The 25465-nt window shown below is 46.1% G+C and overlaps 1 protein-coding gene across 13 annotated transcripts in view; it reads right to left on the bottom strand.

The window, feature by feature from the left end:
• Klc1 (kinesin light chain 1) overlaps window positions 1–25465 on the bottom strand; it is a 46768-nt gene that overhangs the window by 9541 nt on the left and 11762 nt on the right. For 4 of the 13 annotated variants that reach the window (XM_042696907.1, XM_042696912.1, XM_042696911.1 and 1 more), the window contains exons 2-13: window positions 19278–19539; window positions 18269–18499; window positions 16334–16412; window positions 14747–14972; window positions 13030–13117; window positions 12444–12545; window positions 10639–10812; window positions 10414–10513; window positions 8157–8206; window positions 7998–8065; window positions 6086–6194; window positions 3906–4067 (exon numbers count right to left, since the gene is read on the bottom strand). In XM_042696907.1, coding sequence (XP_042552841.1) covers window positions 3906–4067; window positions 6086–6194; window positions 7998–8065; window positions 8157–8206; window positions 10414–10513; window positions 10639–10812; window positions 12444–12545; window positions 13030–13117; window positions 14747–14972; window positions 16334–16412; window positions 18269–18499; window positions 19278–19538 — 1650 coding nt within the window. In that variant the 5' untranslated portion in view covers window position 19539. Of the gene's footprint in view, window positions 1–3905; window positions 4068–6085; window positions 6195–7997; window positions 8066–8156; window positions 8207–10413; window positions 10514–10638; window positions 10813–12443; window positions 12546–13029; window positions 13118–14746; window positions 14973–16333; window positions 16413–18268; window positions 18500–19277; window positions 19540–25465 lie in introns of those variants that run through there. The other 9 variants (XM_042696909.1, XM_042696915.1, XM_042696914.1 and 6 more) reach the window with 4 other exon arrangements.

The following is a 25465-nucleotide window of genomic DNA, read 5'->3' as shown; positions in this document are numbered from 1 at the left end:
ACCAAGGCCTCGTGAATGCTGGGAGGACAAGAACACATCAGTTCCCACTGCTCTGCACAAGAAGGGACCGAGATCTTGTTGCCCACCACCCCCTCCCAGGTCCCAAGGGAGCTCACTGGGCACCACTCACATACCCTGGGAACCACTCACTCAAGTGGCAGGTGATGTGGGCACTGGGGCCAGCCATCGCCTCCCTGGAGCCTCAGAGATCTAGGCAAGCAATTCTCAGGGCCAGGCTGACCAACTGGCACCAGGCAAGTTAGTCTGCCCTGCCCAGCACTCGCCACCTGGGGGAGGTACAGCAACTCCCCAGAATGCAAGCCAATCCCCTTCGACCTGGGCTGGAAGGGCCACGGACACGTCTTTAAATCCTCGTGTCACATATTCATATTACAAAGTAGAGTTCTGAGCAGAAACTAATCACATGGCATATTGGTTTAACATGCACAGTGGCAATTATTAGCTATGTACAACAGGACTGCAGATGTTGCGGTAATTCAATTTATTTTTGGTACATTCTAGTTGTCTTCCTAATGTAACTTTTCAAAAATAAAAGCTAAGCTATTTCTAATTAGCACCGTCACATTCTCCAGTGATCCTTGGTAAAATTTTAGTGCATTATTGAAATGTGTAGAAATCTCAGTGTGGAAAGAGAGACAGGAACAGGTGCTTCAGAAGGATCCTGGGGAAAGCCCTGGTATTTGAACATGGGGAAAAAAACATGCAGACAAGAGGCTGCCCTTGGGCGTGGAGGTCCACAGACACCCGAGTCATGTGTCCCGAAGGACCTGCCATCAATGCAATGACTTCCCACAAGAAGCCCCGAGGGGCCCCTGAGACCCTGTGACCCCACGTGCACGGCACACGGTAAACACAGTCACATGGACCAAAGCTGAGGAAACCTAGTTTCATTTGTACAGGCTCAAAGCAGGATCCAAACAGGACAGAGTAACTACAAAACCTGCCCTCACGCCCTGTTCACAGCGCAAAAAGCAGCACAGACTGCTCTCCCTGCACTGCATCTCCTGGGTCCCCACTGCCTCAGCGCTGCTGTCGCCTCTCTCTGCTTCCTAACACACAGCTCCACTGCACGCAGGGTAACCCAGGGCAGCTGGTCTATCTCTCTATTTTAAATGCTACTTCTGAATATTAAGAAAAAACCTGAAATCTTGTGAGATGGCTACTATGATGTGGTCAAGCATGGGCCAGCAAGTCCTATAATAGACTGTCAGCCGCAGCTCTGTCTGCATAGGAGGGCACCCGCATCCTTGTCGATGCACGAGTTCTAAAGAGCACTTACATCCTAGTTTTAAAATCTCATGCAGAACTACAATATAACTGAGAGCTGAGTGGCATTTTCTCACTACAAATGCGTGTCAGCCTAGCACTTGGGAGGCTAAGGCAGGAGGATTTTGAGTTTCAGATCAGAGTCCAGACTAGGCTAGACAGCAAGTCTCTATCTCAAGAAGAGAAAAAAAAAGTGGATGACAAGTTCTCCTTCTAATAAACTAAATCAGTAAGAACAAGGAAGGCACCTTTATGAAAACCAGAACTTAAAATCTGAAGTTGGAGGTAACATCATGACATCTACTCAACATTCACTTTCTTATTTCATCTCAAATACATAATGATAAAAAAAAAAAAAAAAAGCCTTTTTCCCCCCTTTTCCCAATGCTGGAATCAAACTCAGGGCCTCATGAACACTAGGTAAGCACTCTACACTCCTACCCCTAAAAAGAGCTTGATGCACACAAACAAGTGGTTGCCAATGGTAACCATTTTTAATGGTACCCATCTTTAAACTGCTGACAGAAATCTCAGGGACTCTTCAACAGAAACAGCATAAAAAATCATTTCATTGCCAGTGAAGAGACAAGCCAGCATTCCAGACTTTAGTGTACTCCTATGAACCAAACCTGACACAGAAAATGAACTCTTCATGTACCACAAACAGCCAAGTCCCAGTACAGCTAATTAAAGAAACACCTAAGTATATAACACTTGTTTTAAATAACAAAAGTGTGCTCGAAAGCTGAGTGTGGTGAGCATGCCTAAAATCCCAGTACTCAGGGAACTGAGGCAGGAGAATCACCAATTCAAGAGCTTCACAGCAAGAGCCTGTCTCAAAATAAAATAACAGAGGTGAGATACAACTCAGAGATATAACTAGCTTGCATGAAGCCCTGTGTTCCATCCTCAACACTGGCAAGAGAAACAAAAAAAAAAAGAGGAGGAAGTAGCCCGTGCACAGAGGCACTGCTGCGCCCTGTGGTGAAATCACTGCACTCCTCCAGGCCCCTTCCTCCCTGGTGGGAGGGGACTTGGGTTGTTGACAATTCTACTGTCATAGAATTTTCATACATATGGACCTAGAAATACTGTCTCGAGAGAAAGTTCCTCCAGAGCTTCACCCAGGAGTGTTAGATCTGCGAGCAGGCCTCTGAAGGCCAAGCAGGAAGGCCCTCAAGACAAAGCATGCAGGTGCCAGAGCAGTGAGTACAGTACACAGCTCTGACAGCACAGCCTCTCACAGGCATCCTGGGCCTCACTGCAGTTTGGGGCCACTGCCCACCGGAGCTTATGCAGTCAAAGCAGATGCTGATTGGTTGTCATGGCATGGAAAGAAACAAAGCAAGGTACCTGCTGGACAGACAGTCAAGAGAATGCTCTCTCTACAGTCTGGCTGAAAACATGTTTTACAAAATGTTTAGTCAGGATGCTGACTCCTCCCAAACTGCTACAGTTATAGCAAATTCTAAGAAATAAATCAATTCTGAAATTAAGACAGGCCCCAAAGTGCACTTGAACACAAGTGCACTACATGATGGCTGATGTTCAGATGCCAGTGGCACAGCTGGAGTGCTTCCAACCCACCTCCAGCTCCCTTGAAGGAGCACATTTCCACAGACACCAGCCCAGTCTACAGAGACCTTGTCCACCTGCTATGGAAATGTCTAGAAGCCAGGCACTGTCTGTGACCTGGAGTAGGCAACAATGGAAACAACTTCCCAGAGCAAGCAAATGGGATAGGCAGGGCCCCTGCAGCCCCTCCATGGAAAAACAGGGGCAGGCAGAGTGAGGATCAGGGCTGCCGGCAGGGCTCAAGCAAGAGAGGTAGAAGAGCAGCCACCACCCCAATGCCTTGCTCAAGTTGTTCTTTTTGTGTTTTTGGTTTTTTGTTTTTTTTGGGGTGGGGGTAGGGGGTGGAATGGGAAGCCAGTTCTGGGGCTTGAACTCAGGGCCTGGACGCTGTCCTTGAGCTTCTTTTGCTCAAGGCTAGTGCTCTACCACTTGAGCCACAGCTCCAATTATGGCTTTCCTGGTAGTTTAGTGGAGAAAACAATCTCAAAGACACTCCTGCCCAGGCTAGGTTCAAACTGTATCCTCAGATCTCGCCTCCTGAATAGCAAATACTACAGGAGCTAGCCACCAGCACTGGCTTGAGTTGTTCTTTTCTAAAAAGAAATTCCAGTTCAAAAGCATCTCCATTTAAGACAAGCTAATTAATTCTAAAAAAAAAAACCTAGAGCAGCCTGCACAGTGAAGTCAAAAGCACGAGTTAGCAGTGAACTGGGCAAGTTAGAGAAGCAGTTAGTTGTCTGCTATACTGATCCCAGTAGTGACTATGGATTACGTTTTACACAGCCAGGACACTCAACCAGCATGTGCGCGCTCCAGGGTTGCCAGGTAGCTCTCATGGGTTCCTAAGGAAAGGACAAAGACTACTCCAAGCAAGCAGCAGCCTCCAGTATTAGCACAAGTTAGGAATTTATAAGAGGGCTTTCCTGGCACTTAATTTGAGAAAAGTAGAAGGAATAGCATGTGAGACAGAGAAAGCCAGTGAGCAGAGCCGGCGGGTGCGCCGGCAGCTACCCTAGTGCACGCCGGCTGTGTACTGTACTTACCCCATTCCATTCTACGCTCATACTCACTTCCTCCCCTCCGTCAGGGCCACTCTCGTACTTGACCACGTCCACATGGAGGCTCTCCCGGCTCCTCCGCTTCTCCATGTTTTCAGGGTCGTTTAGGACTTCAGCCACTCTCTGTTTGTGAGCAGTGTCAAGACCCTGTGAGCCAGCCAGGGGGAAAATGGTTTGACCCATTAGCATTTACATCTTACAAGGGATTTCTCAGATACCTCAACATCAAGGGACAAGCGACCAGAAGAAAAAAAACAGCGTAGCCGGGGCTGCCTAGGTGACAAGAGGTTAGGGTTCCACCATGTCCATACCACTAAAACTCAGGAACAGAAACATAGGTGAGCACACTATGCAAATGTTTTTCTCAAAAAGCTGTAATAAATTAGGCTGTAGTTCCAGTTAAAGTCTTGGTAAGTAAAGTACTGATGCCTACAAATTATCTGAAATGCTTAAAAAAAAAAAAAGATTGGTAGATGAAGAGATGTGATCAAGTATCTAAAATGGCTCAGCACCAACAGCTCCCACCTGTAATCCTAGCTACTCAGAGACTTAGGAATCAAGGTCCAAAACCAGCCTGAACAGATCAGCCCCGATCATCTCCAATTAATTAGCAAAATAGCAGACTGGAGGTATGGCTCAAGGGATGCAGCCCCAGGCATGAGCAAAAAAGCCAAGTGAAAGCTGGGTGCCAGTGGCTCACGCCTGTAATCCTAGCTACTCAGGAGGCTGAGATCTGAGGATCACGGTTCAAAGCCAGCCTGGGCAAGAAAGTCCGTGAGACTCTTATCTCCAATAAACAACTAGAAAATTGGAAGTGGTACTGTGGCTCAAGCGGTAGAGCACTAGCCTTGAGCTGAAGAGCACAGTGACAACACCCAAGCCCAGAGTTCAAGCCCCACTACCAACAGAAAAAAAAAAAAAAAAAGCCAAGTGAGAGCTCAAAGTTCTAAATTAAAAAAAAGTAATACTGGTACAAAGGAAGTAAACCATGAGCCAGTGGCTCATGTCTGTAATCCTAGCTACTTCAGAAGCTGAGATCTAAGGATTAAAGTTCAAAGCTAGCCTGAGCAGGAAAGTCCACAAGACTCATCTCCATTTAACCACCAAAAAGTCAGAAGTGAAGCTATGGTTCAACTGGTAGAGCACCAGCCTTGAATGAAAAAGACAAGCAGGAGCATGAGACACTGAGTTCCAGCCCCAGTACAAGCATAAAAAAGGAAAAAGTTGTGATGCCTAAACAGCTAAGGCACTGGCACTTGGATGTGCAGCCAAGTGCTTTGGAGAGCATAGCCTTCAGCAATGGGAGGATGGAGACATTCCTCTCCTTGGGTCAGAGTGCTTTAGACTCTAACTCTGCAGATTAGCCTCAACCAGATCCAGGGGTCTCCACCCAGAAGGTCCATGCTTATGGTCAGGGGAGGGTACAAGTCTTCTGTCCTACAGTATCCTCATACCATGCGTTTGAGGGAAGAAAGTTAAAAGTGCTCCTTAGCATAGGATATATGATAACTGACTTCTAGGGAGAAAAAGACCTGGGCAATCAATCTTCAACTAAAACAATCTCTCAAATAATACCCCGTTTTGTTAATGTTGCTTTAGTTATCTGTTAAGACACTCAACATGAACGATCTTTTATATGGTGTATAACCTGTTATATACACTTTATCTGTATGAAATGGTTGGTAGTTGTCTATGGTAGACATTTGATTTGATTATTATCTAAGCCAATATCATAGCTAACCCCACACTAGGAAAAAAAAAAACCCAAGGATTTTATTAATGCAATCTTTTAATGAATATGTGTGCCCGCAGAAATGGGCTTTCCCAACCTACATGTGTGAACCACCTGCACTCCTTGCTATACAGGAGGCAGAGATCTTGAGGATAGAGATCTGAAGCCAGCATGGGCAGAAATATCCAGCAAGCTAGGCACAAGTGGCTCACAGACACCTAATCCTAGCTACTCAGGAGGCTGAGATCTGGGAACTGTGGTTTGAAGCCAACCCAGGTAGACAAATTTAAGACTCTTATCTGGAAGTGGTACTGTGGCTCAGGTGGTAGAGCTCTAGCCTTGAGCTGAAGAGGGCAGGGAGAGCACCAAGCCCAGAGTTCAAGCCCTACAACCGACACACACACACACAGCCAAACAGAAGTGCTGTACTCACCTGTTTACGTGACCTCATGGCAGCTTCTTCTAATGTTTCTGCAGCTTCAAATTTCCCTTGACGACGATAAAGTGCGCCAAGGTTTTTTAAAGTCGTTGTGACTGTTGGACTGTAAGAAAGCACATAATATGTGGAACTGTTAAATGTAGGTCCTAAATAGAACCATTAAGTGCAGGTCCCAGGTTAACCCCCATCACAGCATGTGATCTAAAGGTCAGACATGTTATGATGAAAATGTTAACTTTCCACTGTACAATCTCCTTCAATGCCAGAAGCTAAGAGGCATAGAGGCCAGACAACCTCTCAGGGTCAATCTGTTCTGGAAGAGACACCATGAGAGGACAGTCCTTTGTTTTGGCTAATGAGTGCTTCTAACTCAAGATGCCCTTCCACCCAGAACTGTCAGACCCCTCTGGCCCCTGTAGCAGGTAGATGCAGCATCCATCCAGGCCTCTCCATTGCCACAGACCCCTGATCTCTGTCCATAACAGTATGTGTCTATCTGTCTAGTAGTCAGCATGCTATGTTTGCAGGCAGGAGCTTGACCTACGAAAGCAGGAGTGTTGTGTTGCTGGACACATCCTGTCACTTGCACAGCAAGCTAGAATCTCCCACCATGATATCACTAAACAGAAACAGTGTGTATGAAGAGACTAGACAGGGACAGCAGTGTGACTGCATACCTGTCAGAGTCTTTAAAAAGTTAGAAACAGCCAAGCATAATGGCATATGTCTACCACCTGAGCATTCAAGATGCTGAGGCAATAAGATGAGGCTGTGAAGCAGGCTAGCCTGGAACACAGCAAGACTGTGTCTCAAAACAAAAGGGGGGGAGGGGGGACCTGGGAAGGTGGCTCAGTGGTAGAGCGCTTGCCTCGCATGCATGAGGCTCTGGGTTCCATTCCTCAACATCACATAAGCAGAAAAAGCCAGAAGTGGCACTGTGGCTCAAGTGGTAGAGCACTCGCCTTGAGCTGAAGAGCTGAGGGACAGTGCCCAGGCCCAGAGTTCAGGCCCCACAACCGACAAAAAAACAAAACAAAAAAAAAAGCATATATATTCCTTCTAGTACAAATCCACTCTGAAAGGTGTTTTTTCTCTCACTAATAATTACAGGAATAACATGACTTTGAGACAACTATCCAATGAAAGCTGTAAATTTCACATATTACAGTAAGAATGGGGAGTCAAGAGGGAGGAATCTATTACAAACCAGGCTCCAGTAACTTTTCCTGAACCCTGAATGGGAAGCTGAATGCTACAGGAAATTAGGGCAGAGAAAATGTAGCTAAGCAGGCAAGGTGTGCTCTCCACAGGAGGGCCGGCTGCAGCCATGAAGCACGTGAGGGCAGGAGGTAGGAACCAGCTCAGGGTTGGAAAGCACACGGGAGAGGCGTGGCAGGGCCTACACACACCCCCAGGGTGAGAGAGACAGAGAGAGAGAGACAGACAGACAGAGAGAGAGACAGAGAGAGAGAGACAGAGGGAGAGACAGAGAGCGTGCATGTGCACAGGCAGCACGCCTGCTGAACATCATACTGTGTGCCACTAGGGCAGGTTTCCAGGTTTCCTCAGCACCGGCTCTCTAGGCCTGCTGCATACTGGCCCTCATGGGCTGAACAGCTACCTTCAACACTGTTTCATCATTTGAGCATTTCTTTTCCTTCAATTAGATAGGTAACCTTGACAAAGAATCATTAATGGACAGAACCCATTCTATTGCCAGTAAGTTCTATATATGAAAATGAAAATGACCTCATTCACAAAAAAGCATAGGATGTGTCATCAGAATTTGGGAAAATGTGAGCCTATGTGACCCCAACACTAAGGAAGTTCACACCTATGTCCTTCCTAAGCTGCTCAAGACCCAATATGTTGCTGGGCTGCCTTGTTTTCAGAGCAACAGACCTACCTATCAACTTTGCAGGCTTTGTACCAGCCACCATACTCCCCAAAAGACGTCCCGTCCTTCTGCTTTCCCTAAATTATGAGAGACAATTCCAAATGAGTGATGGCTGTGAATGCACATTGCATCAAATTTAGAAAGTCCCTCAAAATAGTACAGCCTTACCTTACACTCTTCTCTTTCTTCCGCATGCATCCAAATGGGTTTATTTTCGTCTAGAGAAAGAAAAAAACAACACTATATAAAGTGAAGACAGGAGCTGTTAAGTCTCAGTAACTGCAAGGCTTTTATGTTTTATTTTTTTTGTTTTTTGTTCACTACAACCCTTCCTAGGTGTCATCCTGGCCAGACCAAGTTCTATTGGAAGCCAGGTGCCAGTGGCTCAAGCCTGTAATCCTAGCTACTCAGGAGGCTGAGATCTGAGGACCACTGTTCAAAGCCAGCCCAGGCAGGAAAATACATAAGACTCATCTCCAATTAACCACCAAAAAGTCAAAAGTAGAACTGTGATTCAAGTGATGAGTACCAGTATTGAGCAAAAAAGGTCAGGGACAGTTTCTAGGCCCTGAGCTCAAGCCCCAAGACCAACACCAAAAAATAAAAAAATTATTCACACTAGAGGAAAAGCTCATGGATTGGTTTTTTGTTGTTTTTTTTTTTTGGTCCGGTCGTGGGGCCTGAACTCTGGGCCTGGGTGCTGTCCCTCAGCTCTTCAGCTCAAGGCTAGTGCTCTGCCATTTGAGCCACAGTGCCACTTTCCAGCTTTTTTCTTTTTGCTTATGTGGTGCTGAGGAATCGAACCCAGGGCCCTCATGCATGCAAGGCAAGCGCTCTACCACTGAGCCACCTACCAGCCCCGGAAAAACTCATGGATTGGAAGACATAGGAAGAAGACAACCATACATGACTAGCGCTGTGGAAGTGAAATGAAGAATCCAACATGTCTACATAGGTGCTAGGCCTGATAATTTTGCTCACAAAACACTTGGAAGTATTTCCCTGGGCTATCTAGAGTGTCAGCAAAGCCTATGAGGCTGAGTACAGCTTAAATTCTCTTTGCCCAGCATGATGCTCTAACAAGAGGCTAAGACTCCTGCTCTGCTGCCCAGCTGATCAGATCCCCTTAGAACAGAAAACCAGAGGCTAACCACCCAACCCTCCTCCATTCCAGTTACTTTTCTTTTCTTTTGCAGTCTTGAGGTCTGAACTCAGAGGCTTCAATGCTCTACCACTACACACACACAGAGCCTTTTTTTTTTTTTTTTCAAATTTTTTTATTGTGATTTAAGTGGTTACATAATTTCCCAAATTTCACAGTATTGTGGGATAGTGATGCTCAGTTAAAGTCACAAACACATTCTAACTTTCCTGGAGCAAATTGTCTATCACGGTCTATAACATTTATGAGTTCTATGAGCTTTGCAATAGTTATTTCTTCCATATTGGGTGGTATGTACATTTCTTTTGTTTTGCATAGCATCAGCTGTTCCCTCTTTCCCACTTGTTCCCTCCCTCCCATCACTGCCATTAAGTTGCTTAGTTCATTTTGGTCAATGTCCAGTGCAGCTAATGGGTCCCACTGTTATGTTTTTCCCTGATTCCCTCTAGTTCTGTGTCGTCTTCCTGTTCCCCTCCAGTGTACACATATATACCATACATGTGATCAGCAGCATGGGGTTATTTAGTAGTGATTCAACCAGATGAGTGTAAGTTATTTGTTTCTTAAGTCCTGTTAATTTTGTCGTATCACCTAACATTTTGGATTTAACATCCACTTATCAGGGAGACCCTGTACCTACTGTTTGTCTCTTTGCTCTTGGCTTACCTCACGCAACATGATTTCTTCTAGTAGAGCCTTTACTTTTAAGATATGGTTTCATACTTCCCTCCATGGCAGACAGAGTCTTGAAGACTTTTTCTGCCCAGCTAGCCTATAACCTTAATCCTCCCATTCTCTACTTCTCACCTAACCTGGAATGACAGGCATGTGCTACTGTGCCCAGCTATGGGCTGAGAAGAGGGTCTCACAAACCTTTCTGCCTGAGGTCTTTTTTTTTTTTTTTTTGGTCGGTCATCAGGGCTTGAACTCTGGGCCATGGGCGCTGTCCCTGCACTCTACAGCTCAAGGAGAGCACTCTACCGCTTGAGCCACAGTGCCATTTCCGGTTTTTCTAGTGGTTTATTGGAGATAAGAGTCTCACGGACTTTCCTGCCTGGGCTGGCTTTGAACTGCGATCCTCAGATCTCAGCCTCCTGAGTAGCTAGGATTACAGGGGTGAGCCAACACCCGGCTTCTGCCTGAGGTCTTAAACTTCAATCCTCTAGTTCTCAGCTTCCCAAGGATCTAGGATAACACATCTGAGGCACCACACACCCAGTTGAAAAATCACTGTACTGCTAAAAACAGGAGCATATTTCTTACCATCCACGGAACCAAATTCCCGCTCATGTGCACGAGTAAGGATCTCTTTGTACAGTGTTTCTGCTTGCTTAAATTTTCCTTGTTTCAGATAGCAGGATGCCTTGAAATAAAATAAAAGTATTCAGTGCCTTCGTATGTAAATGAACCACACATTCTATCTACAGATGAAATTACAAAGCCTTCAGACTTTGGAGAGCAAGAGACCCTAGCCCACCCAACACATACCAGGTTGTTTTTCGTCTTGGCCACATTGGGGTCATCTGGCCCCAGTTTTGTCTGGTAGATCTCCAGGGCTCTTTGATAGTAATATTCTACTTCTTCATACTTGCCCTGATTCTGGCACAGTAAGGCCAAGTTATTCAACTGCTTGGCAACATCAGGGTGATCTTTCCCCAGAACCTGAATATAAAAAATCAGTGTATGAAAAATGCTACTCTCCCACAAAAACACCACAGCCCACATAAATCTGACCATTTTACTTCATAAGACCATGCATATAGCAATATAATAAATTATTACCTAGATAATTTGATTTCTTTTTTGTCTGAGACCAGGACTCAAGCACAGTATCTGAGACTCTCACTCAGTGGCTGACGCTTTACCACCTGAGCCATACCTCCAACCCCCTATATAACTTGACAATTAGTCCTTTTTCATTTTTTCTTTCTCAATTCCTTGTCATAGAATTTTTTTTTTTTGGTCAGTCATGAGGCCTAAGTGCTGTCCCTCAGCTCTTTGGCTCAAGGCAAGCACTCTACCACTTGAGCCACAGCGCCTCTTCTGGTTTTTGAGTAGTTTATTGGAGATAAAGAGTCTCACAGACTTTCCTGACCAGGCTGGCTTTGACTGCGATCCTCAGATCTCAGCCTCCTGAGTAGCTAGGATTACAAGTGTGAGCCACCAGCGCCTGGGTAGGAGAGACTTTTTTATGGTTAAAGATAAGAGTCTTGCTGGGGCCAGGAGATGGTAGCTCATACCTGTAATCCTAGCTACTCAGGAGGCTGCGGGCTGAGGACTACAGTTCAAAGCCAGCCCAAGCAAAAAATTCCATGAGACACTTATCTCTAAACATAAAAGCCAGAAGTGAGGCTATGGCTCAAGTGGTAGAGTGATAGCCTTGAGCACAAAAGCTCAGGGACAGTCTCCAGGCTCTGAGTTCAAGCTGTAGGATCAGCACAAAAATGTCTCTCAGGGGCTGGGAAGGTAGCTCAATGGTAGAGTGTTCACCACACGTGCATGAGGCCCTGGGTTCAATTCCTCAGCACCATGTAAGCAGAAAAGGCCAGAACTGGCGCTGTGGCTCAAGTGGTAGAGCACTAGTCTTGAGCTGAAGAGCTGAGGGACAGCACCCAGGCCCAGAGTTCAAGCCTCATAACCAACCAAAAAAAAGCTCACAGGTGTGAGCTACTGATAACTGGTAATTACTTCATTTCCTTAAAGGGCATGTGGTGAACTCAGTTCTAAACTGAAGCATCTTCTTTGACAAGCACATACCACTGTCAAATGCAATGTCCCTACACTGTATATGGACAGCTCAGAGCCTCCTTGTTTCTGGGCCACTACAGAAATAGCAATCTGCACAGTGAGTGTACCTTTCCTCAATACACACCCCTCTCATGCACTCAACACGGGCCTCATGCACTGATTGAGCAGGAGGTAGACTGACTGGCCTTTGGGGACTATCTGCTTTTTCTTTTTTCTTTTTTTTTTTTTTTTGGGGGGGGGTCCAGTTGCGGGGCCTGAACTCTGGGCCTGGGCGCTGTCCCTCAGCTCTTTAGCTCAAGGCTAGTACTCTACCACTTTGAGCCACAGCGCCACTTCTGGCTTTTCTCTTTTTGCTTATGTGGTGCTGAGGAATCGAACCCAGGGCCTCATGCATTCAAGACAAGCGCTCTACCACTGAGCCACCTTCCCAGCCCCACTATCTACTTTTTCAAACGAGTTGCTTTCAGACAAAAACTGGTAGTGACACATCAGTGTTCAGAACTTAAACACAAAAATCTCAGAGAAGAATCCTTCACATGTCATACCTTCTCTCTGATCTCCAGGGCTCTTTTGCACAAAGGCTCAGCCTCCTTGTACTTCCCTCGTTTACCATACAACACAGCAAGGTTGTTCAGAGTTGCTGCCACCTGCCAACACAGAATGCCACAAAGAACCACAACACACTACATACAGTGAAGCCTCCTCATGGGATAAGAGGGTGAGGTCACTGCAATGTGAGGTAGATCACAACAAGTACCAATTAGAACATGTTCTAAAATTAAACAAATCAACATGAACTGGATTTCTTTTAATTTTCCAATCAAAACAAGTCTGACCAGATTCTAATAAAGACACAATACAAACTCTTGGGGAAAAATCTAAAAAAGGACATGCAATTTGATTATAGATCAGAAATACAGCTGGTGACCCATTCAAAGCAGTGGCCATCAACAAATCAGAAGTGACTAGCGTATGTAAATATCAGAGTAGCTGCCATAGAAGCTTGTCACTACCTGAGCCTGCTGGGGACAAGGTTGCTCTCAGACTCCCTGTTGAGCTTGATGTGGGATGAACTGGACAAAAAAGTACTAGGGAAAATCAAAAGTAAAAGACTGAATCAAGTATACCAACCGCGGGATGATCTTTGCCCAAAGTTTTTTCACGGATAGCCAAAGCATCATTCAGTAGATTAGCTGCATCTTTGTATTTGTTCTGATCCCTAAGTTGAAAAATACATTAAATGCTTAGATGTAAATTACTAAATCAATCAATCTAATCTAACTAGCTATTTATTGGTACTAGGGATTAAACTTAGGTTTATGCATGCTAAACTCAAGCTCTACCACTAAGCTATATACCCAGACTCCCAAATCCTTTTTCTGTGTTTTAATTTTTTTATTCTTATTTTAAAGGTAATATACAGAGGGGATACAATTATACATAAGTCAGATAAAAAGTACATTTCTTTTTGGACAATATCACCCTCCTAATTTTTCCCTCCCATCCCTATCTTTTTTTTTTTTTTTGGCAGATCCTGAGGCTTGAACTCCACCTGGGTGCTGTCCCTGAGCTCCTTTTATTCAAGGCTAGCGCTCTACCCCTTGAGCCATAGCACCACTTCCAACTTTTTCTGATTAATTGGGAGATAAGAGTCTCATGGACTTTTCTGCCCAAAATGGCTTTGAATCTCGATCTTCACAACCGTGCCTTTATTTTTACCAACTTTCAAACATCCCTTTAAAAACCCACCCATCCTGGGGCTGGGAAGGTGGCTCAGTGGTAGAGCGCTTGCCTTGCATGCCTGAGGCCCTGGGTTCGATTCCTCAGCACCACATAAGCAAAAAGAAAAAAGCCGGAAGTGGCGCTGTGGCTCAAGTGGTAGAGTGCTAGCCTTGAGCTGAAGAGCTGAGGGACAGCGCCCAGGCCCAGAGTTCAGGCCCCACGACTGGACCCAAAAAAAAATAAAAATAAAAACCCACCCATCGCCGGGCGCTGGTGGCTCACGCCTGTAATCCTAGCTACTCAGAAGGCTGAGATCTGAGAATCGCGGTTCAAAGCCAGCCCGGGCAGGAGAGACCGTGAGACTCCTATCTCCAATAAACCACCACAAAACCGGAAGTGGCGCTGTAGCTCAAGTGGTAGAGTGCTCGCCTTGAGCCGAAGAGCTGAGGGACAGCGCCCAGGCCCAGAGTTCAAGCCCCACGACAGACCAAAAAAAAAAAAAAAAAAAACCCCACCCATCCTTACAGATGGCAGCAAAGTACTGTTCAAGCTCTGGGCCAATCTCTCTTTCTCCACACTGCCCCACCCCTACTCTGCTCAGGACCCATCTCCAGACTCCTGCCTTCACATATGCTCACACAAGCCCCCACACAGCATCCTGCCCAGAGGCCAGACTTGTTCTATCCACAGGGCTCAGAACCCACAAATCCTCATGGGTGCCCATCCACAGGGGTGAAAGAGGCAGAGGAGGCAAAGGTTTTGTAAGGAGAATCCAGGATTTCAAAAGGAGAGAGAGTCCAGGCCCTCAGGAGGGAGGGACGACACTGATAGGCAAGGTAGAAAGGCCATCCCAGGCCAAAGAAATCCTGGGCCAAAAGTCACACCTCAACTGGCCCAGTTGGGGATACTATAGGCTATCTCAGAAAGGCATGGGTGCAGGCATAGGCAGCCTCTGTTCCTGGTCAGGATGACCTTTACCATAGAGCTGGCTGAGTATTTGGAGGTTAAGGCTACTTGAAGATAAATATCATAAGAATGAGTCACATGATTTCTAAAACCTATTTCAAAGTACAAGTTGGCTAAAGTTGTCTCTAGTTTCAATTCAGCGCAAAAACCAAAGGACTACCTGTACACCAAGGCCAAGATGTTGAGCATGGTGGCCACGTCAGGGTGGTCATGGCCCGAAGTCTTCTCCAGGTCCTCCAGGGCCTGCTTGCAGAGTGGCACAGCCACTTCGTAGCGCCCCTGTGATGCATACTGGATCACCAGGTTGTGGAGCGTGCGCAGTCGCGCAGGAATCTCATAGCCTCCTTGCTGGGCGGCGGCAGCAGCACTGCTATGCTGCTGCTGAACTGCTCAGAGAAGACACACTTCAGAGGGTGCAAGAAAAACAGTGCAGGCCAGCCAATTCCACACTTCCCCACTACCTGGTTCAAGCTGACCCATATGCTAACATAGTCTTTTCTGGGTACCTCTGCACATGCTGGGAAAGAGGAACAACTGGTCAGGGACGGCACTCTGTTGGTTTACAATGCCATGAGACTACTAGGTGTCAGACTAAGAAGCAGCAGCACTGACTCCTACCTTGCAAGGACCCACAGCCACATGTACACTGTGCGTGCACACTACTATATCCTTTCATGTACGAACACTTTAAATCTTAGGGGAACAAAGGCAATCCAATCAGGCATGGTGATATCCACCTATAATCCCAGCATTTGGCAGACTGAGACAGGTGATCTCAAGTGTAAGGCTAGCCTAGACTACACACCAAGACTTTGCCTTAACACATGGTCTCCCTGATATGTGGATGTTAAATCCAAAATGTAAGGAGATAGTAAGGAGAAAATAAACAAGACTGGAGAAACAAAGGACCTCCACTCATCTTGTCGTATCATTACAAAATGACCCCATGCTGCTGACCACATATATGGTATATATGTGCACATCTGAGTGAAACTAGGAGGAAGACACAGAAACAGAGGCAAACAGGAGAAAACATACAACAGCGGGACCCCAACAGCTGCACTGGACAATGATGAAAACAAACTAAGCAACTCCAAAGCAGCGATGAGAGGGAGGGAATGAGATGGATAGAGGGAACAGTTGACATGAAGCAAAGAGAAAGAAATGTATGTATCGGAAGTGGCGCTGTGGCTCAAGTGGTAGAGCGCTAGCTTTGAGCGGAAGACTGAGGGACAGCGCCCAGGCCCAGAGTTCAAGTCCCATGACCAAACCAAAAAACAAACAAACAGAAATGTATGTATCACCTGATGTGGAAGAAATAGCTGTACTGTCAAAGCTCATAGAATTACCAACTTTATAGACCATGATAATGACAATTTGCCTCATGAAGGTTAGAATGTGTTTGTGATTTACTAAGTATCACTATCTCACAATACTATGAAATTTGTGAAATTTATGTAATCACATAATCAAAATAAAAATTTTTGTAAAAATTAACTCTTCATACTGAAAATTAGTATCATGTTTGTTTTCAGTACAATTAAATTCTTTAATTGATAAGCAAAAAACAAAAAACAAAAACTTTGCCTTAAAAAAAAAAGGGGGTGATCCTGTTCTTGGAATCTGTGCAGCAGGCGCCTGCGTTAAGGCTTGAACTCTGACAAGTGTGTCCTCAAAGGTAAGGAAAGCACCACTCAACACAATGACACACCCAACCTGACAGCACAGCACACCACTTGCCACTCACTTCCTTGGCCTGGGTCATCCTCATCATTCGGAAAGAGATCATCCAGTGGCTCTTTGGTAGAATCAGTATCTTTGTCCTCCTACAAAAGAGACCAGAGCACGTTTTATTCTCAGTATTACATATCTTGCCTGAAAAATCTTTTTTTTTTGTTTGTTTCTTTTTGGTAGGTCATGGGGCCTGAACTCTGGGCCTGGTCCCTGTCCCTCAGCTCTTCAGCTCAAGGTTAGCACTCTAGTACTTGAGCCACAGTGCCACTTCTAGCTTTTTCTGCTTATGTGGTGCTGAGGAATCAAACCCAGGGCCTCATGGCATGCAAGGCAAACACTCTACCACTGAGCCACCTTCCCAGCCCTGAAAATCTTTAATGTAAAATTAAAGACTTTAAAAAAAAAAACCCTGGAAAAGGCTACAAGTTTTTAAGATCAAAAACAGGATCATGATGATGGCTCACGCTTATAATCCTAGCTACTCAAGCGGCTGAGATCTGAGGACAAACAGTTCAAAGCCAGCCCAAGCAGGAAAGACTGTGACTTTTTTTTTGGGGGGGGGGGAGGGTCCCGTCGTGGGGCCTGAACTCTGGGCCTGGGCGCTGTCCCTCAGCTCTTCAGCTCAAGGCTAGTGCTCTACCACTTGAGCCACAAGGCCACTTCCAGCTTTTTTTGTATGTGGTGCTGAGATATGGAACCCAGGGCCTCAGGCATGCAAGGCAAGCGCTCTACCACTGAGCCACCTTCCCAGCCCTATGAAACTCTTATCTCCAATAAACCACTCAGAAAACCAGAAGTGGAGCTGTAGCTCAAGTGGCAGAGAACTAGCCTTGAGATTAAGAGCTGAAGGATGGCGCCAGGCCCAGAGTTCAGGTCCCACAACTGACAAAAAAAAAAAAAAAACAGCCAGGTGCAAGCCTATAATCCCAGCTACTCAGGAGGCTGAGATCTGAGGATCAAGGTTCAGTGCCAGCCCAGGCAAAAGTCAGAAGTCCATGAGACTCTAATCTCCATTTAGCCACCAGAAAACTGGAAGTGACGCTGTGGCTCAAGTGGTAGAGCACTCACCTTGAGCTGAAGGGTCCAAGCCCAGAGTTCAAACACCATGACCAACTAAAACAACAACAACAGCAACAAATAAATAAAATAGGCTGATTTTGGTCCACATGGACACCAGGCAGGAAGCAAGAACCTACCTCAAAAATAATCTACTCAGGGGCTGGGAAGGTGGTTCAGTGGTTGAGCGCTTGCCTTGCATGCATGAGGCCCTGGGTTTGATTCCTCAGCACCACATAAGCAAAAAGAGAAAAGCCGGAAGTGGCACTGTGGCTCAAGGGGTACAGCTCTAGCCTTGAGCCCCAGGCCCAGAGTTCAGGCCCCATGACTGGAACCAAAAAAAAAAATCTACTCAAAAAGCTGTAGGCATGGCTCAGTAAACAGTACCTGACTAGCAAACTGAAGTTCTAATCCTAGTACCGCCAAAAAAAAAAAAAAAAAAAAAAAAGGAAAAGAAAGAGGCTGGGAATGTGACTTAGTGGTAGAATGCTTGCCTGGCATACATTAAGACCTGAGTTCGATTCCTTAGTACCACATACACTGAAGTAGCACTGTGGCTCAAGTGGTAGAGTGCTAACCTTGAGCAAAAGAAGCTCAAGAGCCGGGCGCTGGAGGCTCACGCCTGTAATCCTAGCTACTCAGGAGGCTGAGATCTGAGGATCGCGGTTCAAAGCCAGCCCGGGCAGGAAAGACCGTGAGACTCCTATCTCCAATAAACCACCAGAAAACCGGAAGTGGCGCTGTAGCTCAAGTGGTAGAGCGCTCACCTTGAGCTGAAGAGCTGAGGGACAGCGCCCAGGCCCAGAGTTCAAGCCCCACGACCGACAAAAAAAAAAAGAAGCTCAAGAGTTCAAGCCCAAAGACTGGCCAAAAAAAAAAAAGAGGCACTCACTGAGGGAGAAATATCATCATCGTATTTCTTTAGCTGGTTCATGAATTCTAAGTGCTTCTTCTCTTCCTCCAGCTGGGCCACAGACTGCTCGCTCTTCTGTAACTTCTGCTGCGTGTTGGCCAGTTCATCCCGCAGCCACTGATTCTCCTGGCACAGACGACGAACCTGAGCACGCAATTTCTGCTTCTCTGACTCAACAGCATTCAGGTGATTTGATAACGCCATCATGACCTAAGCAGAAGAGACACTGACATGTTGCAGGAGGCCACAGGACAGGTTCCCCATCCATACACGATGCATAAGCTCTAGCGGTGTCAGTGGTTAAGTACAATCTGCTGCTTGCTTCTCCTTCCCTTCACTCTTTCTGAATATCACATGTTCAAAGGATCAACAAAATACATTTGTTCATTCTATATAGGAGCACAGCAAGGACTATCATAGACACCTCTCCTCTGATGTATGTGACTACATTTTCTATTTTGGGGGGCAATTTGAACTCAGAATCTTGTGCTTGCGAAGAAATGTGCTCTACCACTGAGCTATGACTCCAGCCCTTTTCAGTACTGGGTTTCTTTGAGCTAAGATTATAGATGTGAGCCCCTATGGTCCAACTTGGTTTACTTCCGTTATGAAACTGCTCTTCCCAGCAGTCCCTCTTCTGCCTCATTCATTTACTACCTAAGCTCAAGGTTAAGAGAGAAGCCAAGGTTCAATGTGCTGAGCTTTACTTAAGAATTAGTGGGAGGGGCTGGGAAGGTGGCTCAGTGGTAGAGTGCTTGCCTTGCATGCACAAGGCCCTGGGTTCGATTCCTCAGCACCATGTAAGCAGAAAAAGCCGGAAGTGGTGCTGTGGCTCAAGTGGTAGAGAGCTAGCCTTGAGCTGAAGAGCTGAAGGACAGTGCCCAGGCCCAGAGTTCAAGCCACACAACCGACAAAAAAAAAAAAACTTTTCAAAAACAAATGAGGTCTCCATGACATTCACAGTCACACTGAGCTGATCCTACCGTACCTGTGCCTCACTCAGACCAAGCTCCAGCATCTCCAGGGACTTCCGGATCATGTTGGATTTCTCCTCCACCAAGTTGCTCTCATCATCTTTCTTCAAACACTTCAGTGTCTCCAGCAAACTCTGTAAAATGGAGTTGTGCTCATTCTTCAGAGCTTCCAGCCCCTGAATGACTTGCTTCGTCTTAGAGATGATTTCATCTTGTGTAAGCTTCTCCAACTTGTCTTCCTTTATATATACCATTGTGGACATGTTGTCATACATTCTAGAATGGAAAAAGAAGAACATCAGACACTTTATTACAAGTTACATTGCTGTCATATCTTTAAACAGCAAACATTTGTGAAAGCTGCATTTATAGGTGAATATAAACATGTTTCCTGCTTTCAATCTTGAGTATATATTACATTCGGGACTGTTGTTTTTCCTTTGCAGATACATGGGGTTACTTTCTAGTTTACGTCTGAATTGGGTTTTGGTGGGTTTTTTGGTCAGCCATGAGGCTTGAACTCTGGGCTTGGGCACTGTCTGAGTTCTTCAGATCAAGGCGAGCACTCTACCACTTGAGCCACAGCGCCACTTCCCGTTTTCTAGTGGTTTATTGGCGATAATGGGCTGTGAAGGTGGCTCAGTGGTCGTGCGCTTGCCTTGCATGCTTGAGGCCCTGGGTTCGATTCCTCCGCACCACATAAGCAAAAAAAAAAAAAGCCGAAAGTGGCGCTGTGGCTCAAGTGGTAGAGCGCTAGCCTTGAGCTGAAGAGCTGAGGGACAGTGCCCAGGCTCAGAGTTTAGATCCCATGACCAGACCCAAAAAAAAAAGTCTCATAGACTTTCCTGCCCAGGCTGGCTTTGAACCGTAATCCTCAGATCTCAGCCTCCTGAGTAGCTAGGATTATAGGTGTAAGCCACCAGCACCCGGCCTGAATTATTTTTGTGTGTGTTGGTCCTGGGGTTTAAATTCTGCATAGGCGCTGGGAGCTTTTTTTTTTTTTTTGGGGGGGGGGGGGGGCAGGGGAGGGCCGGTCACGGGGCCTGAACTCTAGGCCTGGGCGCTGTCCCTCAACTCTTCAGCTCAAGGCTTAGCGCTCTACCACTTGAGCCACAGTGTCAACTTCTGGCTTTTTCTGCTTATATGGTGCTGAGTAATCAAACCCAGGGCCTCATGCATGCTAGGCAAGCATTCTACCAGAGCCACCTTCCCAGCCCTCCCTGAGCTTTTACTCAAGACTAGCACTCTACCACTTGAACACACCTCTACTTTCACCTTTTTTGGTGGTTAATTGGGATAAGAATCTTACAGAGTTTCTTGCCTGGAATAGCTTCAAATCAGATGTCAGCCTCCACAGTAGATAATAGTATTATAGTTATGAGTCACCAGCACCCAACCAGACTTGGTCATTTTATACACTACCCAAATGGGACAGAATGACAGAAGCCAAGTGTCTGTGTGTTTTTTCCCAAAAGGTTTGTCTGCCTATTAGAAACATAGAAAAAATAAAGTAAAAGATAAACAAGCCAGATACCAATGGCTCACACATGTAATCTTAGCTTCTCAGGAGGCTGAGATCTGAGGATTGTGGTTCAATAAATAAATAAATTCTATATGAAGATTTTTCTTTTTAAATGTACCAGATACAGTGACTCACACTTGTAACTTGAGTTATTCAAGAGACTAAGAAAGTCAGCTCAGACAAAAAGTTCACAAGACTAACTCAAATCAATAAAAAAAAAATGGGGCACAGTAGACCTGGTGGCTCATACCTATAATCCTAATTACACTGGGGGCTGAGATCTGAGGATCATGTTTCAAAGCCAGCCTGGGCAGGAACATCTGTGAAACTCTTATCTCCAACTAACCACCAGAAAACCAGAAGTGGAACTGTGGCTTAAAGTGGTAGAATGCTAGCCTTGAGCAAAAAGAGTGCAGGGATGGTCCTAGGTCCTGAGTTCAAGCCCCAGGGCTGACAAAAAAAATTAAAAAAAATGGGGCACAGCCATCCCACTACACAGGAATTATAAATAGCAAGACCATGGTCCAGACCAGCTCAGGCAAAATACCAAGACCCAAACCCAGCACCAGTGGCTTATACCTATAATCCTGGCTACTCAAGAGGATCGAGGTTGAAAGCCAGCTCAGGCAGGAAAGTCTGGAGCAAAGCCTTGAGCAAAAGGAGCTTAGGGACAGCACACCCAGGACCAGAGTTTAAGGGACCAAAAAAAAAAAACAAAAAAAAAAACCTGAGCAGGGAAGAAGATCTACAGTTGAGAAAAGGTAATTGTATTATCTTTGCATTTTGTATTATAAAAAAAACACACTTCATGCGTGTATGTGCGCACGTGCATGCACACCCATGTGTGTATGTCTGTGTGTGTACTGAGACTTGAACTCAGGGCCAGAGCACAGTCCTTTAGTTTTTCTACTCAAGGCTGTCATTCTACTACTTGAACCACATCTCCACTTCTGGCTTTTTGCTGGCTAATTGGAGAAAATCCTCAGTGACTTTCCTGCCCGGGCTGGCTTTGAACCCTGATTCCCAGATCTCAGCCTCCTGAGTAGCTAGGATTACAGGTGTGAGCCACTAGCACCCGGCTGGCTTCCCTGAGACTCTTATCTCCAATAAACCATTAGAAGACTCTTATCTCCAATGAACCACTAGAAAACCCAAAGTAGTGCTGTGGCTCCAACTGTAGAGCGCTCGCCGTGAGCTGAAGAGTGCAGAGCAGTGCTCAGGCCCAGAGTTCAAGCCCCACAACCAACCAAAAAAAAAAAGAAAAGAAAAGCCTTCAGCATGGCAATTAACTGCGCAACAGCATGGATGGACAACCAGCTGCTTACAAAAGTGTGACTGCCTTGTACAGGAATGCAGGCAGGAAGAACAGGAGCTCCTCCGGGCAGAAAGCAAGAACCAGAAGACCCTGGTAGAAGCTGTCAGGTTCAAATGGAGTTACTTGGAGTGGATCAGGGAGGAGTCTAATAAGCACAAGTAGACTGACAACATGAACTACTACCCCAGAACAGCTGGCCTCTCACAAAAACACTTGCCTGACTGTCTCAGAACTCATTCCACAGCACTGCCTGAGAACTTTGTGACCTTTAACAGTGACTTCTCCAACTTCCATAGCTTTCCCTTGTGTTGTGAATACAAGGGGGACATCTCTTGACTGCACCTACTTGTTTATTCCCAGACACTTAATGTGAAGATGTGCCTCTATTATTCTGTCTGATTTGCACAGCCTCTGCCCTCAACCAGGGCCTGGTTTGCAGAACCAGACCTTCACTTCATAGAGAAAAATGGGTGGATCCCAAAACTCATCAGACACAATAATACCATTCGTTCAATAAATGTTTAGTGAGCTATGCCAGGCACTATTCTACGAATAGAGATAGGACTTTGCCAAAGAAAGAAAAAAAAAATTGTACTGAGGCTGAACTCAGGACGCAGGCACTATTCTATAGGTTTTTCATGCAAGGCTGGCACTCCACCACTTAAGCCACAGCTCTACTTATGGTTTTTTGGTGCTTAACTCAAGATAGGAGTCTCATGGTCTTTGCTGCTGAGACTGACTTCAAACTATTCTCAGATCTCAACCTCCTGAGTATCTAGAATTACAGGCATGAGCCACCAGCTTCCAGATGGAAAGAAAAATTTAATAAAAATAGTGTGACTTGCCGATCACTGATGGCTCACACCTGTAATCCTACTCAGGAGGCTGAGAGCTGAGGATCAGGGTTCAGAGCCAGCCCGGGCAGAAAAGTCCGTGAGACTCTTATCTCCAATAAACCACTAGAAAACCGGAAGTGGCACTGTGGCTCAAGCAGTAGAGCACTCGCCTTGAGCTGAAGAGCACAGGAACAGCGCCCAGGCCCAGAGTTCAAGCCCCACGACCGACCAAAAATAAAAATAAAAAATAAGTAAAAATAAAAATAGTGTGACAAAAGAGCACCCTGGCTGTTCCCAGAGAGGGTGACACACCAACCAATCACATAGAAGGAATAAGACTGGCCAGGCACTGGTGGCTCACACCTGTAATTCTGCTATTCAGGAGGCTGAGATCTCAGGATGGGAGTTCAAAGCCAGTCCAGGCAGGAAAGTCCATGAGACTCTTATCTCCAATTACCACCAGAAAACCAGAAGTTGTTTCACATATCACCTATCTGGAAGCCAGAAGCAAATAAATGCCTCCAAAACTATGAAGGGAAATTGTTTCTAGTTTAGAGTTCTAGAGTCAGTCAAATTCTCAATGTAAGAACAGACACACCACAACCCAAAACATTTTATGTCACCAGCAACCTCCAACTGCTAGAAGATGTGCTCAATCAGAACAAAGGGACCCAGCTGAGAAGGAGGATGTCACATGACACAGACAACTCATAGGACCAGCAGGCGGGGAGACGGCCTTCAAGGCTGCACCAGTCACACAGAAACCAAGCTAACGATTGGGGCTGAGTGCATGCCAAGTCTACAAAGGAGGTAAAAAAACAGACAGTGACTCGCTCCCAACAAAAGACTGCACAGGAAAATTTATTACATGACTCAACTCTGGTATGCAAAATCACAAAGACATAAGAGTAAAAACTGATCTAACATAAATGACAGCCCCATTACTTTCGGGAGGTTGTGGAGAGGCCATAAAGTACAAGCATGGTGAGGAGAGCAGAGAAATAGGCCTCCAACATCTAGCACAGTGGTCCATAGCTGAGAAACTGAGAAAGGAGGCATGCTAAGTAGAATTGCAGATGAGCGTGCGACAACCACAATCTGCCCTAATTCCTGTAAAGTCCTGCATGGGTGCTCTTGGCACCCACAGGGGCCAGCCATCCTCAGCACCTCCAGCTCACAGGGCAGCCTTAACCACTAAAGCGCTGCCCTACACCTCCTGCCACATACTGTCTCAGGAAGCAAGTCACCAAGCACAGACCACAAGTCCAGGAGAGAGGCATTTATAATTACTTGGAATTCATCTGTATGGCTGATTTGTCTTGCCTTATTTTAATCATTTGCATCAATACGGGCTTAGTTTTTTTTTAGTTTAGTTATACTTAAGTATTCTACCATTTAAGCCACAGTGCTACTTCCAGTTTTCTGGTGGTTTATTGGTGATAAGGGACTCACTGTTGGGCTGGGAAGGTGGCTCAGTGGTAGAGCGCTTGCCTTGCATGCATGAGGCCCTGGGTTCGATTCCTCAGCACCACATAAGCAAAAAGAAAAAAGCCGGAAGTGGCGCTGTGGCTCAAGTGATAGAGCGCTATCCTTGAGCTGAAGAGCTGAGGGACAGCGCCCAGGCCCAGAGTTCAGGCCCCACGACCAGACCCCCCCCCAAAAAAAAAAAGAGACTCACTGTTGGGGCTGGCTTTGAACTGCGATCCTTAGATCTCAGCCTCCTGAGCAGCTAGGATTACAAGTGTGAGCCACCAGAACCCATGGCTAATTTTTTATGGTATTAAAGTTTGAACTCAAGGCCTTGCATTTGCTAGTACTTGAGCCACCCCGCCAGCTGTGTGTGTGTGTGTGTGTGTGTGTGTGTGTGTGTGTGTGTGAGAGAGAGAGAGAGAGAGAGAGAGAGAGAGAGAGAGAGAGCGAGAGAGCGAGAGAGCAAGGGTCTTGAGTCTGGTTTGTCCTACAATTTTATTTGTGTTTCCTTATTTCTGTTTTTCTTTGTTGTTGTTTTGTCAGTCATGGGGCCTGAGTACTGTCCCTCAGCTCTTCAGCTCAAGGCTAGCACGCTACCACTTGAGCCACAGCACCATTTCCAGCTTTTTCTGCTTATGTGGTTAGTGCTGAGGAATCAAACCCAGGTCCTCATGCATGCAAGGAAGCACTCTACCACTGAGCCACCTTCCCAGCCAGCCCCTTTTTTTTTTTTGGTTTTTTTTTGGGGGGTCCAGTCGTGGGGCCTGAACTCTGGGCCTAGGCGCTGTCCCTCAGCTCTTCAGCTCAAGGCTAGCGCTCTACCACTTGAGCAACAGCGCCACTTCCAGCTTTTTTTTTCTTTTTGCTTATGTGGTGCTGAGGAATCGAACCCAGGGCCTCTGGTATGCAAGGCAAGCGCTCTACCACAGAGCCACCTTCCCAGCCCCTCCCAGCCAGCCCCTTATTTGTGTTTTCTTTTCTTTTTTTTCCCCAGGGCTGAGGACCGAACCCAGGGCCTTGTGCGCACCAGGCCTTCCGCTGGGCTACACCCCCAGCCCC

Source organism: Dipodomys spectabilis, unplaced genomic scaffold (genome assembly GCF_019054845.1).
Source record: "Dipodomys spectabilis isolate Male_0828 unplaced genomic scaffold, ASM1905484v1 ptg000212l, whole genome shotgun sequence".
Taxonomy (NCBI): domain Eukaryota; kingdom Metazoa; phylum Chordata; class Mammalia; order Rodentia; family Heteromyidae; genus Dipodomys; species Dipodomys spectabilis.
The sequence above is the reverse complement of the archived record's forward strand: the minus strand, read 5'-3'. Positions and strand labels throughout refer to the sequence as shown.